Raw genomic sequence first — 15,077 nt, forward strand, 5'->3', positions numbered from 1 at the left:
ACCTTTCTAACAAATCCAAAACATTGAAGATCTGACAACCCTATCAAATGTTATTAGCACTTAAGTGTTATTTATACACATTTTAGAGGCCGGATCTCAAATATTTTGATTAAAACGTAGGCCGGATCTACCATGCGACCTATCGTTGGATGGGTAATCAAAACACCTTTCGAACGAGTCCAAAGCATTAAAGATCTGATAACCCTATCCAAAGTTATAAGCACTTAAGTGTTATTTATGAACTTTTTAGAGGCCGGATCTCATATATTTCGATGAATACGTTGTCCGGATCTATCATGCGACCTGTCGTTGGATAGGTAATCAAAAGACCTTTCCAACGAGTTCAATAGATTGCGGATCTGACAACCCTATCAAAAGTTATAAGCACTTAAGTGTTATTTATGAACTTTGTGGAGGCCGGATCTCATATATTACCTAGCATTACACTCAACATGTGAGGAAGGCACCAACCACCTAATGGTGGATTAAGTAACGTTTTTGTTCAAAAAGTACTTCTTTTACTAGTGAAATAGCAAGAAAATGTCCAAATAAAGGTTCTGAAATTAGTAGGGTCGAGAGATAAGCTGCATTTGGCATGCTAGTGACAAATTATCACAAAAGTGTTCCGAATTTGTGGGTGTTCTGAATATGTGGGACTAACATTTCAAAAACAATCAATATTACGCCCTTATGAAATGTTAGTCCAGATTTAAAATTTTTGAAAATATTGGTTTCGAAAAGATCGGAAAATTTCAAGAATGTTTCATATTTTAACACTGAAAATCGGCCCACTAGTTGCTGAGATATCGACATTAGAAAATGATGAATTGTTTGGGTGTGACTTAGAAAACATCAATTCTCCTGTTTTTGAACCTTAGCATGGCAATATCTCAGCAACTAAGGGTCGTATCGACAAAGTTCAAAAAAGCAAATATAGAGAATTCTCTCACCTGGTGGGCACACATGGGCACTAATTTAAAAAATGAATTACTGCGACTATTAAAAAAAAAGTTACCTGAAAATGGCTTAAACTTGAAAACGGTGCACTTTATCAAAATTTCACTAAAGAACTTTTTGATTGCAAATTTGATTTTACATCGAAAAATGAAGTTCCCTGGGCCTTGTAAAGTCAAGTGGCATGATTTGATCCTAGTGCATTAGTTAAAATTTGGGTATAAATTCTTTTTTATAAGCACTATGGACACCACTTCATGCTACGAGAACTCGCTTTGCCGCAGCCCCAGGGCTTAAGCGTTGACCGATAAGCTGTCTTCGTGAACTAGGTAGTTCTCCGATAGTGAAAATATCACAATTGCACAAGACACCGCTGCTTCTGTGACTTTTTCACTATCACAATGTGGGATTTAGGTTGGGACTTCAGGATAGTACAATTGATTTGTTGCTTAGCATTAGCATTTAAAATAAACATGTATCCTTTCCAAATCTATTTGATGATAAATTTAGTTGCAATTGTTAAGTTAGAGTAATGCTGTCAATAAACTTTGATAGATGTAGAATACTAGGCATTCTTTTATGTCAAATTGTCCATAGAGTCTCGATCAATCAATAATGTAATGATATGGGACAAAATTCGTTGATCTGTTGAACTAACGGTTTTCGGATTATGTTTGTATCGACCATTGTTGCGAATCGAGGAACTACGGATCTTTTGACGTAAATGGTCATTTCTGTTTCAAACCGCGATTTCTATCCTATTTGTATATCAGTTCATAAATTTTTATTGTTTTTGATAGAAGTAGTACTACAACGGTTAAAGGAACGTTTACTTTTGAACATTAAGTTCAGAGGATATTAGTTAAAGTTTAGATTTTCAATCCAAAGTAGTTAGCAAATGAATATTTGGACTTAAATGAATAATTGAATAAGTTGGACTTATTAATAACACACAACTGTGCATTTATTCTAGAGTCAGATCCATACTGCGTCAGTGTTTATTTGGTCGAAGTGTACTAATTCATTGGCAGATCTGATTCTAGTTGTAATGTACGACAAGACTGCTGACAGACGTGACAGGACGAGGGCCCAGTTTAGAGGTTTCGACATCAACGATGTGCGGCTGGATCACCCTCCAAAAAAAAAAAAAAAAAATTGATTTTACATCGAAAAATTAAGTTGAAAAATCATAACTCGGTCAAAGATTTTTTGCCTAATTCTTGAAATTTCTGAAAAGGTGGCATTTGATGTCCTCTAAAACATATCAGAAATAAAAAAATAAAAATAGTGCTTTTTGCAAATCAAGTTTTAGTGGCAAAATATGAAATTATAAATCATTTTTTTTTACCGTGTATCATTTTTTTTTCAGTGTAGTCCATATCCATACCTACAACTTTGTCGAAGACACCAAATCGATCATGAAATTCCTTCAAAAGATACAGATTTTTGAATTTTCACATATCATTTTTTATGGACAGCTGCCAAATTTGTATGGAAAATTATATGAACGAACTAATTATGCAAAATGGCTTCTTTGGGCATACCAAAGGCACCAAAAAAGTTTCAGTCGGATTAAAAAATACGATAAAAATCGAATGGCCGAAATCACAAGAAATTGCTCTACTACTACATAAAAACAAAATTTTAGTCTTGCCTTGCAATCATTAATAAAACACCCGGACATCTAGTCACGGTCAGGCAACTAGACTATCGTGTGCAAAGAAAAATCTGGGGTAGTAGGTACCTAAACCTTATTTATTTTGAACCAAAATGGTTTTTTGCCATCCATACTCTCAGATACCAAAGAGCCTTTTAACCAGAGCTTTTCATCTGTTTCAAAACTAGTAGATGGGTAAATAATTAAATGGTCCAATATCTCTCGAATATCTCCACGGTTCTTTTTTAAACTCCGGTCTTTTGAAAGAATTTCTAAACAAAATGAAGAAACTTTTCATTGTACTGATCGTACATTAAAGTATTACCACGGATGTCCGTGGTATTACCCGAATACAAATTTGAGCATTTCAAATTGCTTACCTTGTAAATTATTACCAAAAATCTACTAAATAGCTTAGAGATTTTGGTAATAAATTAAATCCTCTTGCCCGAATAAATTTCAGCGTTTATCGATTTTATCGATCAAATCAGAATGTAGAAAAGAGTTAACAGAATATTTTCTCTAAATAAAATATCAGTATTAGTTCAATTATGGCAGAGATAAACGCAGTTTTAAAATTAATAGCAATTTCTCCAAAATCCTAGAATTAAGTTTGGATGCCATTCAATCCCATACCATACCATACCAATCAGCATAGCGCACCAGGTACGCGTGCTGTAGCAAGAAGACGCTTCTATCTTTCTCGGTCTTGTGCTGCTACTTTCCAATTTCCCAGGTTACAGATCTTCCGGATATTACCATTCACTTGATCTCCCCACCGTGCGCGCGGTTTCCCTGCTCTTCTGCCTGTTCCGCCAGCTGGTTCTGGTTCTGACAGGCTGGCTCTCGTCCATTCGGGCGACATGGCCGGCCCACCTGAGCCTCCCGATCTTCGCCTGGGTGGCGATGGTCGGTTCTTCAAGAAACGCGTGCAGTTCGTGGTTCATGCGTCTTCGCCACACTCCGTCAGACACCTGCACTCCACCGTAGATCGTTCGTAGCACCTTCCGTTCGAAAACTCCAAGGGCACGTTCGTCCTCCTGCCGCATCGTCCAGGTCTCGTGGCCATAGAGGACTACCGGTCGAATCAGTGTTTTGTACATCGTCAGCTTCGTGCGGCGTTGCACTCGATCCGATGTGAGGGTCTTCCGTAATCCGAAGTAGGCACGATTCCCAGCAAAAATACGAGTCCGGATCTCTTTGCTGGTGTCGTTGTCGGCGGTTACCAGCGATCCCAAGTACACGAACTCGCTCACCTCCTCCAACTCATCACCATCCACAGTTAGAGGGGTGAGGCTTGGGGGGCCGACATCCTTCGAACCCCTTCCTCTCATGTACTTCGTCTTCGTCGTATTCATGCCAAGTCCTACACGCCTTGCTTGTACCTTCAGTCGGGTGTATACATCCTTCACCGTCTCCAGGTTCCTTGCCACAATGTCGATGTCATCGGCAAAAGCAAGCAACTGGTAGGACCTGTTCATGATCGTGCCACTCATGTCAATGCCCGCTCTTCGAATGATGCCTTCAAGAACGATGTTGAACAGCGAACAGGATAAGCCATCACCTTGCCGCAGCCCTCGACGTGATCCAAAGGGTTCCGCTAAATCCCCCGAAACACGCACGTGACACATCACACCATCCAAGGTAGCCTTGATCAGCCGAATCAGTTTATCCGGAAATCCGTTCTCGTGCATGATCTGCCATAGCTGCTCGCGGTCGACTGTATCATAGGCTGCCTTGAAGTCGATAAAGATGTGATGTGTGGGCACGTTGTACTCACGACATTTCTCGAGGATCTGTCGGAGACAAAATATTTGGTCCGTGGTGGCGCGCGCGCCAGTGAAGCCCGCTTGGTAGGGCCCCACGAACCTCCTTGCATGGGGTGACAGCTGACGGCAGAGGATCTGGGAGAGGATTTTGTAGGCCGCATTAATAAGCGTGATGCCGCGGCAGTTGCCGCAGTCCAGCTTATCGCCCTTTTTGTAGATCGGGCACACGACACCATCCATCCATTCCTCCGGTAGCTTCTCCTCCTCCCAGATCTTGGAGATCACGCAGTAAATTCAATCCCAGTCACGACGTTCTAGCAGGATTCTAGCAGGGTTGTTACAGAGCTGGATATTCTTACAGCATTCTATCAGAAATGTTCCACCGTTCTAGCAGGATTCTGACAGAACCAGCTCTGCTAGAATATTTCGCGACTGGGATTTTTCGAACGTTTAAGTTCGAGTAGAATTTTTGACATAAAGACCGCTAAGACCTATGGTTTTCATGGACATTTTCTTGTTTATTGTCTTACAAAATATCCTTTTCATCCATATTTTGAAAAAGAGCGAAAGAGCCGTTCAAAAAGCGGCTCTTTTAAATAAGCGAACAAAAATCAAAATCAAATCAAATCAAAATCAAATTATTCGCTCTACAGCATTGCCTTGGCGTTCTCGATTGCGAGATTCCTACTCGAAACTAGGTGTCCGAAGGCTTGATTGTTGAGGCAATTGCAAACCTCTTTTTAAACTTAGCTTCCATCCACCCCGGGATTCGAACTGACGACCTTTGGATTGTTAGTCCAACTGCCTACCAGCGACTCCACCGAGACAGGACCCAGGGAGACGACTCCTACACCTGGACTGAGCTAACGACCTAACCTATTTAAGGTTAGTCCAGGGCCAACATTTACTTCCCGTCCGACGGAAGGCGTGATAAGACAAATCTCGTCTCAAAATTAGCCACCGGGACCTTCTGGGATCGAACCCAGGCCGACTGGGTGAGAGGCAACCCTACACCACGGTCCCGTGGCTCCTAAAAAAGAGTGGTTTTGTCCCACCTCTAGAATGGAATTTTAAGTCAAATGTCTAATGTCTTTAGTCAGTTCATCGTTCAAATTAAACATGTGTTGAAAAGTAAAACTTTTCAGCCCTTGTATTCTATTAAATTCCGTTAATTTTGGTAGACAAAAGTAGGTCGTTTCGTCGTTCGAGAATGGCAGAAAAAGTAAGTAGTTTCACAACGGAATTGCCAAAATCTATTTTTTCATTATTAAAATCATCAACACGTAATGATTACGCTTAAATGCGTCTGATGAATCGAAAATAATATAACACGTACGATTGTCCGTGATATAAGTCAGGCACAGAGATTTGAAAAAAAAAATACGATTTCGTAACGTTTTTCTATTTTATCAAAATGTAATTTAAGAACACCGGGGTTTAAAGAATAGAAAACTAGTTTTGAGTGATAATCTGTTGCTAACACATTTGAAAAAGCACTTGAATAACTGTCTGCTATGACAAACATTGTAAACTAAACCGAAAAGAGAAAATGGGATAGATTTTGGAGAATTGAAACCATGATTAATTGGAAATACTGAGACGTTTCAAAACAGAACTTTTATTCAAGTAATTTCATATTCAAATCAATGGCACGAAAATCTTGTACCAACCTCTCCAGTTCCACCCGTGCCAACACATTGATCGTAACCGTTCTTAACTTGACCCAGCGAAACACGCAGCGCGTTGGGTTCCACGATGGACGCATCAACGCTCGCGATCGAACTTTGAACTGCCGTCTTCAGCTCTCCGAGAGCGCTTCCCGTCAAGGTCGAAATTCGCTGGAAGAACAGGTTCCAGTTGTCGAAGGCATCCTGCGGCTGCGAGCGGCCCGAATCAAAGGCCATCAACAGTCGCATGGCGTCCGCTTCGCCGGCATTTTGCAGCACCGTGAGTCCGGCGGATTGCGCCGCCAGTGTTCCGGCGACATTTGCGAAGGATTTGCCGCTGGCGTGCAGGTAGTCGAACTCGATGCCCTCGAACTGGGTGTGGTAGTGCTGGGCACACTGGCGACGCCGAAGGTTGTCCGAATCTCTGGCCGCGATGGATTCGTTGAAGGAGCTGAGTAGGAGGTCACGTTCAGCCTGGTAGGACGCGGTCTTGGTCAGGAACGAAGTTCTAGACGACTTTATCCACGTATCGAACGCTCCGACAATCGCCGTTGCGTCAGCTGTGTATGTGCCAAAGAACTGTTCGAGCTGGGCCCTGACCTGGTTCAAGGCGGTCACGAAGCCGGAGCCGTCCTGGCTTCCCAACGCGGTGTTCATCTTCTGCTGCCAGACGGTGTTCAGGTTGCCCTTGATTTGCTGAAGTCTCGCGACGTTCTGGAGCAGACCGTCGAGGCCACCCTGCAGGACTTCGGCGTACGAGTCCAACGCGGCCGTTTGCTGGTCCCTCGGCACATAGTTGCAGATCTATTTGAGAGAACAGCAAAATTAATAAATTAATATCCCTTTCCAAACCATTGCTGTTCAAACGTACCAACAGAACACCGCACAAAATTGCACTACTTGAAGCAAGCATCCTCGCGCTTTGAGTACTCAGGACAGAATGTGAATCTCTGGAGCCGCGAAAGGTACTGCAGGTCCAAAAGTGCGTACCGCTCACTTTATGCTGCGGCGCGAAAAAACAACTTTCTGGCTCTTTTTGCAGAATTAATGGAAAAGGTCGCATCAAGATGCATTGCAGAAGGAAGTAGTTTCCTCCATTCTCGTTATGAAGATATGCGAGAAGGCTATCAAGGCTATCCATCGACCTCTTGCTTGTTACGGCGGTACACACGAAGAACTTAACTGCAGAAGAGACGTAAAGTTTCCATGAAGATCCTAGAACTGGCCAGCCCTAAACTGTATTTTCAAATTTATAGCAGCCAGTACAACAACATTGGCAATCTATCATTAGATCATTAAAAAGCAACACATTTAAATTTGTTATTTTGCTTGAAAAAAAACCGATTATATTGCTTATTGCGAGATAAAATCACGTTTCTCCTTCGCTGTGACTGATTGGAGATTATAGCCGCTTTACTTCCGCAGTGTAAAAATCAGCAAATTGAACTGAAATTCTACGTTGATTTGGCTGTCAACTTGATTTGTTTTGAATATTTTCCAAAAAGTCAGCTGAAAACTCAAGGCAACCTTTGACAACAGCCAAAAATTTGTTCTGCGGTTGTCATGCGGCTGTAATGCGATCATTATCTTGCGGTCGTATCACCGCGCGTGAACTCTAATTATTGACGCCCGCGGTAATAAATAAATTGATTAAAAACCGTCAATTTTAAATAGAGATATCTAAAAACAAGGGCACGGAGATATTTTCCGAAAATGTAGTTGAAAATGTGTACTTTCATATGGATTCTTTGGATTTGCGCCAAAATGCGCCATTTTGAAAACATAGCAACTTGAAAGTAGGCTCAAAATCATTTAAAAATTGTTTTAATTGAATCATTATTTTGTCTTCGGCAAAAATGATTTCTAGACTTTTTTTATAAGGTACACATATGAAACAATAGCTTATAGGACCTTTTCAAATAAACTCTAGATTTTATGTTATAAACAACTCTTCAGAAAATAGTTTTAACGGTCTACTGCTCTATGCTAACCTTTTGAGTAATTATCAAAAAAGTGCTTTTTCGACCATTTTTGCAAAAAAGGCGTATATCTCGTGTAGATCAAAAGCTCAAGAGCTCCTCTACAACTTTGCCGAAGACACCAGCCCTAAAACGTTATCCAACAAAGTTAGATTTTGTTAGACACCCTGGATGTTCGTCACCCTGTAAGTCAATAACTTCAAAAATAATTCTTATCAAGTACAGTCCAGACTCGATTATCCGAAGCCTCGATTATCCGAAGTTCGATGATCCGAAGGTTTTTTTTCGTTTTATTTTTTTTTATTTTTTTTTACCTTCAACGGTGCACATTAACCAAAGCTTTTGCACCCAAATTTTTATTACAGACATTTTAGTATCCTAAAATTTATGAGTACTATCGAAATATATTTTTAATTCATTCCCTAAAGTACTGTCCACAAAGTAATTTACAATAAAGTTTGACTAATTTTACAACCCCGTTGTCGCAGGATTGGGTCCGTAAGTTAGACAATTTTGGAATAAGAAGACAACAACTCTAGCAAAACAATGTAATTGGGCCGATGTCGAAGTGTAAACAAAGAGTCTATCCTGCTCGATCCTGATGTAAATATCAACTGACGTGAGTAGGATAGACTCATTGTTTACACTTCGACATCGGCCCATTTACATTGTTTTGCTTGAACTTCCTTCGTTGCTGTGCACCAGGGTCACAGACAAACAGACATGAAAGCTAGAACAATTTTTTGTTCAAAAAGTGGGACCAGTTTAAATTTGAATTTCGTTTGCCCACTAACGACATCTATCTACGATTCCTAGAATCTCTGTCTCCCCAATGACAGCAGGGCATGCGATGTATGTATTAGTATATGTTGACAGATAACCAAAGCATCCAAAGCAATCATGAACAAATCGAAAATGCATAAGGGCAGAAAATAATGGTTAGCTCCGTTTCGACGGAAATTCCCCATTTTGCTGTTCAGAAGCCCGACGGAAAATCGCGGCTGCAAGGTCAGTTTGTTCCTTTCGACATTGGCTAAGTAAACTCTCATAATAAAAGCATGTGCCGTGGAGCGGACAACACCGGATCGGATCGATCATAACTAAGACAATGCAGTTGGTTCCGCTGAATGAGCGGAGCCACGGGTTGGTTCCGTGCGGCCGTGCTCCGGTGGACTAGGCTGCGCCCGTCTTTGCGGAATGATTGTTTGCCTGGGCAAACGGTTCCATCGGCGCAGTCTCCTCAATAACCGGTGCAAAAGGAGAACCGGCCACCAACTACACAGCCTCGACCTTCCCGTTGCCACGGTCATACTGACGAGGTGGGAGAGCGGCCAACGACTTGCACGCATTGTGTCTACCTCGATGAACGCGATGCCCTGAAAAAAAATCTGACCTAGCAGCTAGGGTATTCCGTTGGGTGCTCGAACAAGTCGCAGGGCATCCTTCAACTCATCCTAGGGCAGCCATCAGCTCAGTATTCGGGACTAGGTCGTGTCATACGAACAAAACAAGTGGCGCTGGAAACTCCACCCACCGATAGATGGGTGGGGTGAGGTCCTCCACCTCGCCAAAATCAACGTGGCAACAAGCGCGCCTAAGAGAACGCTGTGCAGCTGGTTCCAAGCTCTCCTCCTGCACCGGCCACAAAGAAACAGCACCGATAAAACCGCCCGCCCAAACAAACAATCACTCTGCACAAACAATCGCAGCCCAATCCACCGGAGAAACAGGCACGGCCGCACGGACGGAACCTAGTGCATGATCTTCGTTGTGATCGAACCCACGGGAAGCCCCAGAAAAACAACTTCGATCCGAAGATTTTCAAAAATACGTTGGATAACTCCACGCGTTGTCGTCTTGTCGGGAACCAAAACAAAATAAAAATGAAAGCTCAAAGCTGTCATTTGGAAGAACGGTCGCTGAGCACAAAGGCGCCTCTGGTGGTGAAACCGGAAAGCAATTACCATGCTTTTAAAATTTTTGAAAAATGACCGTTACATTCTTGGGACAAGTTAGTGACCTCGACTTTCATGTCTGTTTGTCTGTGCCAGGGTTGCGAATGAGCGAGCGCTCACGGAATGCGTGCTCGCTCCAGCTGGAGCGTGAGTTTTTATCAGGTAGCTCGTGCTCGCTCACGCTCACCGGAGCGTTTTGCGCTCACGTGAGCTGGTGAGCCAAAGTAGGTAGTGGTTTTTTCCTGTTGAAGCAGCTGCGCGTTTGAAATGAAGTTTCTAGAACTATCTTAGCGCAGGCAGCGAAAACATACATGAAAGGGGTCAAATAAACAAACGTAGATAAGGGACCATCCATAAACCACGTGGACACTTTTTTGGGATTCTTTTACCCCCCCCCCCCCCTTCGTGGACAATTGTCCATACAAAAAAAATCTTTTTTGTATGGATCGTGGACAATCGCCATATCCCCCCCCCCCCCCCTAAAGTGTCCACGTGGTTTATGGATGGTCCCTAAGTAATGAAATTGATTTAGTCGACAAACCAAAATTTACGTTCTATTTAAAATGTAAAAATTTTTCGAACATGGAACAAAAAAAAAACAAACAAAAAAATAAAAGTTAATATCCTGTCGTTGGCGCGAATACCTTAAATGTTTGTTTTGAGCATATTGCTTCTCTTGAAAGAAATTTACAGAAAGGATTGGAACAAATAAATTTAAAATTTTAATTGTTACTGTTACTGCTCTCGTTGGGAGCAGATAGCAATCAAATTCAGGATCATTCGCTTACAGAGCAAAAACCGTATACATTTAGCCAAGGCTGCTCCTCAAGACCAACCAAACTTGTCAGATATAGACAAATTCATTCTTGAAGAAGCAATTTTGGGGATTATTTTTAAAAAGAGAACTGTTTCAGCAATGTTACTCTATTTTCTAGGATATTTGTCCAAAAAAGATTATTTTCATAGAAATTATCAGCCGTTTGGAATCAATGAATCACTGAACGATTAAATAAAAGGAATAACTATTTTTTTTTAATAGTAGCTCATTCTGACCCGCACTCTGGAAAGGTAATCAAAACACTGATTAGGTACATAAAACAGTTTAATGTTATATTTTAATTAACCAATGACATAACATTCGAATTTACCAAGGCATACATCCTCTTGAATAAATTCATTGTTCCAGGCTTTTTTATTTAAGCGCCAAAACCCATCCACCCCCCCCCCCCCCTCCCGCTCCTTTCTCTGCTTATCTTTCTAAAATAAGACCTATTAATTAGACAATAAATAAATAAATAAATAATAAATATTATTTATACATTCAACTCTGACTGTCTCCAAAATGATTTGACCCTAGCAAATCAAACCTTTTTCAAAAACATTGTTAATGAAAATAAGCTGTTCCAATTCATATATCATAATAATTTTGTTCACTAAGTGAAGCCCTGCTGCGCCTTAAGCAAAACATCTTACTAGAATTGAAAAAAAAAAATCTCAAAAACGTTAAACGATTAGCGATACGTCCAAAATGAGCGCTCCGTGAGCGAAAAATGAGCGCGAGCGCGAGCGTGGAGCAAACGTGAGCTGCAAAAATCGGAGCAAATGTGAGCTAGCTCGCGCAGCGCTCATTCTCAGTGAGCGCTCACGAGCGCGTGAGGAACGCAACACTGCTGTGCACCCTTAACATAACTTTTGAGTTCTGCGACCTCATTTAGTCAAAATTGAATATTCGATTGTCTTTTAAATAAAAAAAATGCATTTTTCAATATGATTTTTTCCGATGTCTTCGGATAATCGAGTCTGGACTGTACAACAACTCCTTAATGGATCCGGAAAACGTTTTCATCGAAAAATCTTAGATCTGGCCTCAATAAAGTGCATAAATTTATGTTTTTTGCGAAATAAGTCTTCAATCTTTTGTCTTGTTGTAAAGATCTAAAAATGTATATCATGGAGGGTTTTCTTACAAAAAATACCCTTTTACAATCTTCCGGACTTAAGTCAAAATCGTTTTTAGCATAATTTTTAAAGTTCTTAACTAAGCTTGCTGACTCATGGGATCCTAAGACGGATTGAATGAGACCAAAACGGAAAAAAATCCGTTCAACCAGTCCGGGGATAACGCCAATAGAGATTTAAAAATTTATAAGAAAAGTTTAAATTGCAGAGCTATTAGTAAACATTCTTGATGCAAGAAAATGATGGGTCTTGGGAAATTCAAGTTTTATTCAATTCAATTCAGTTTTTATTCAGTAGATAATCAATTCACAATGTGTTTAACTATTAAGCATAATAGAGTTTTGGAGGTCCTTTCAGCTATGTGTTGATATAATTTGTCTAGTGACACAATTGTTCATTATTAAAGGGCTAATCAAAGGTAGGAAAAAGTTCTAAAAAAAAAAACCTACATAATTACTAAAGAGACGGGATAGTTAGAGGAAAACTTAAAGCTAGATCACAGAATGATTTTGTCTTTTGACGTCGAAGAACAGCGCTGCACGAGGCAGCTTATCCATTGTACACGAATTTAATCATGAGCTCTCCCAGAGCCATGAACTGTTCTGCCTTGTTACGGCAGGCACGAAAACGGGTTAACATTTCCCCCGCGAGAGCGAAAAACTCTGGCAGGGTAAAGAGGTCATCTCCGGACACCGCTGCTTGTTCCGGAACCGTACCACCGCTCGCCGCGGTCACGCTTGCGTAAGAACCTCCCCAGCCGGGAGGAAACGCTGGAATATTCCGGTCAGCCGCGCCTTGTCCAGCTGCAGGAACGGTTGATCTTGATCTCGGAGGTGGCCGGGTCGCTGGAAGCTTCTTTTTCCTCTTAGCCTGCTCCTCGAGGTAGGCCTTTCTCGCGACACAGCCACGGAAGTTTGCTGTATGGTTTCCATCGCAGTTCGCGCACTTGACACGAGACCGTTGCTGCTGAGCGTCGCTTTCACTCAGCCTTGCTTTCTGGGGAAGTTTGCACTTCTCCGTGAAATGCATTTCACCGCACTTAACGCAGCGCGGTTGGAGGTTGCAGTTTCTTGAGCCGTGGCCGAATTGTTGGCAACGGTGGCATTGGGCTGCGTCCGTCGAGTTCTTAGAAAAGTACCTCCAAGTCACCCAGAAGCCATCCAACGTTTTTATCCGCCGGAGGTCCTGAAGCTTGACGGTACCACGGTCGAAGTAGAGAAGGTACAGCACGTGGGTGCCCGTCACCGTGGTCGTTCTTGAGAGCACCTTGATGTCCCGGGGGTGAACTTTTGCGTCGGCAAGGTGCCCAGCCAGTTCGTCCACTGGCCGGTCCATGTACCCTTGCAGTACTATTTTAGCCGGCACTGTTTCAGCCGGGTCGAATGTGAAGTATTTCACGTTGTTCGATTTAAGAACGACAAGAACTTTATCAAACCCAGATTTATCAAACGTGATTACTTGGACATTCTTCTTCCCGATCTTCAAACAGTAACTAAGACCCATCATTAGCTCGTCCACGGTATCTGCTAATGTGTCGACGACAAATATCGGCGGAGGTCTTCTTCCCTTCGCCGCAGTTTTGCTGGTTTCTGCTTTCTTCGACCCGCGTGCAGGGTCGTCGTCGTCATCACTACTGCTGGTGCTGCAGTCGTCTTCATTGTCCTCATCATCACCACTCAGCGGCTCGAACTCGTTGCGTGTGGGGACGGGGGTGACGGAGGGGACGCCGGAGGCCTGCCGGCCTGCCTTAGCTGTCTTCACACGTAGCTGGTACGGGCTGCGGTAGTGTGGATGCAGCTTTGTTTTGTCAATGCCTTCCAACGCTGTCGCCGCGGTGGAAGGCTTGATTTGACTATTGGCCGGATTGTTTTTAGTAATCCGGCCAGGAGACGGGTTCCGCGAGGTCCCCGGTGCTGCACTCGAGTTGCCATGCCTAGCGCCACGCTTGGGCATCTCCGGGCGGCAAGTTCGCGAAGAAACACTTCACCCGCGGCGTGAAAATCTCGAAAGTTATACGGAGCACTAAAACTTTGTTATGGCTGGCTCCAACGTAGGTAGCCCGATGAATTCAAGTTTTAAATATAAGAAATAGTGGATAATATTTTGTACCCCGGGCATTACAAGGATCAAGCAAGTTACGCAAATCGAGAACCAATTTTAAAACACGCCTCAAATGAAGAAGACAGCGTTTAGCACAGTGTAAGTACTTGTTCCACGAGTCCAGTAAGAAAGAAAATGCGAAAACCTTCACCTGATAACCCGTCGCAACGGCCTTGACATTCGCCGTAGCAAGGTTTTATAATTTGTCCACCGTGCACTGAAAGAATCCAACATAGTAATCTCAAGTGTTATTTCACGTGAGTGTCTCAAAAAATCAACACGATAAATTCACATGCTTTTCCTTTGACCCACACATATTTTTCTTGTCAAATTGATGTGAAAATCATTCGGTATCAGCTGATCGTTAGCGAAAAACCTTTCATCCTTTTCTCGCATGATGTTCACTTTAGATTCAAATGAATTTCACTTAGATTTGCCCCATTTGACATTTCCTTTGATTCTAACGTGAAAAACACGTTAGATTGAAATGTTTTGGTTTTTGAATGTGGTTGGCGAAAATTTCTCATAAGTAAGATGGCCACGAACGGTGGTGGAGCAAAATTTGCTTTTCGTAGTGTAAATGTTCATTTATGAACCAAATATCCTGAGTTCTTTTAATTATTTTAGTTTGAAAATGAGCTTCAGCGCTGGTGGTAAGAAAAAAACAAAGGAAATAGTTAGATTTTTTTTTAATTAATGCAGGTTAAATATTGTTTTCAGAAAACCAAATTCCGGCTAGCGGTCATCTTTAAGTGGCACAAGTTTGGGCCATACATTGTCATCGAGGCGCCCTGCTGGACCGGTGAAACACGACGGTCAAGTTGTTTTAAGAGGGCTCACGTTGGCCGAGCAAAAATGCACCAAGACGATCAAGTACTTCTCGATCCAGGCTGGCCGATCCGTAGCTCGTCCATGATGTCCATTGTGAATCTCGAGAAGCTCCGCATGCAACCTTTTAATCGGGCTTATGATGGTCCACATTCTTCAACGCAGCTCAACAGTAATAATTCAGTTTCAGCGAAGTGAAATGTGATTCA

At 42.2% G+C, this 15,077-nt stretch overlaps 2 protein-coding genes across 2 annotated transcripts in view; one reads left to right on the top strand and one right to left on the bottom strand.

Moving 5' to 3' along the window:
- The window catches only part of LOC120415326 (zinc finger protein Xfin-like), a 31,489-nt gene that overhangs the window by 11,962 nt on the left and 4,450 nt on the right, over positions 1 to 15,077 (top strand). The gene's annotated exons all lie outside the window — the stretch shown is intronic.
- LOC120415330 (uncharacterized) lies at positions 5,966 to 7,070 on the bottom strand. Its single transcript, XM_039576818.2, has 2 exons — positions 6,919 to 7,070; positions 5,966 to 6,851 (listed from the first exon to the last, which is right to left on the bottom strand). Exons 1-2 carry the CDS (start codon positions 6,958 to 6,960, stop codon positions 6,024 to 6,026), a joined length of 870 nt encoding a protein of 289 aa, XP_039432752.1. The 5' UTR covers positions 6,961 to 7,070; the 3' UTR covers positions 5,966 to 6,023.

Source organism: Culex pipiens, chromosome 2 (genome assembly GCF_016801865.2).
Source record: "Culex pipiens pallens isolate TS chromosome 2, TS_CPP_V2, whole genome shotgun sequence".
In the NCBI taxonomy this organism is placed as follows: Eukaryota; Metazoa; Arthropoda; class Insecta; order Diptera; family Culicidae; genus Culex; species Culex pipiens.

What these genes read in the sequence shown, in the direction of transcription:
- LOC120415330 (XM_039576818.2), bottom strand. Translation starts at nt 6,960, where the DNA reads ATGCTTGCTTCAAGTAGTGCAATTTTGTGCGGTGTTCTGTTG. An exon ending in TTTTGTGCGGTGTTCTGTTG is followed by an intron (nt 6,852 to 6,918) that starts GTACGTTTGAAC and finishes TCTCTCAAATAG; the next exon opens with ATCTGCAACTATGTGCCGAG.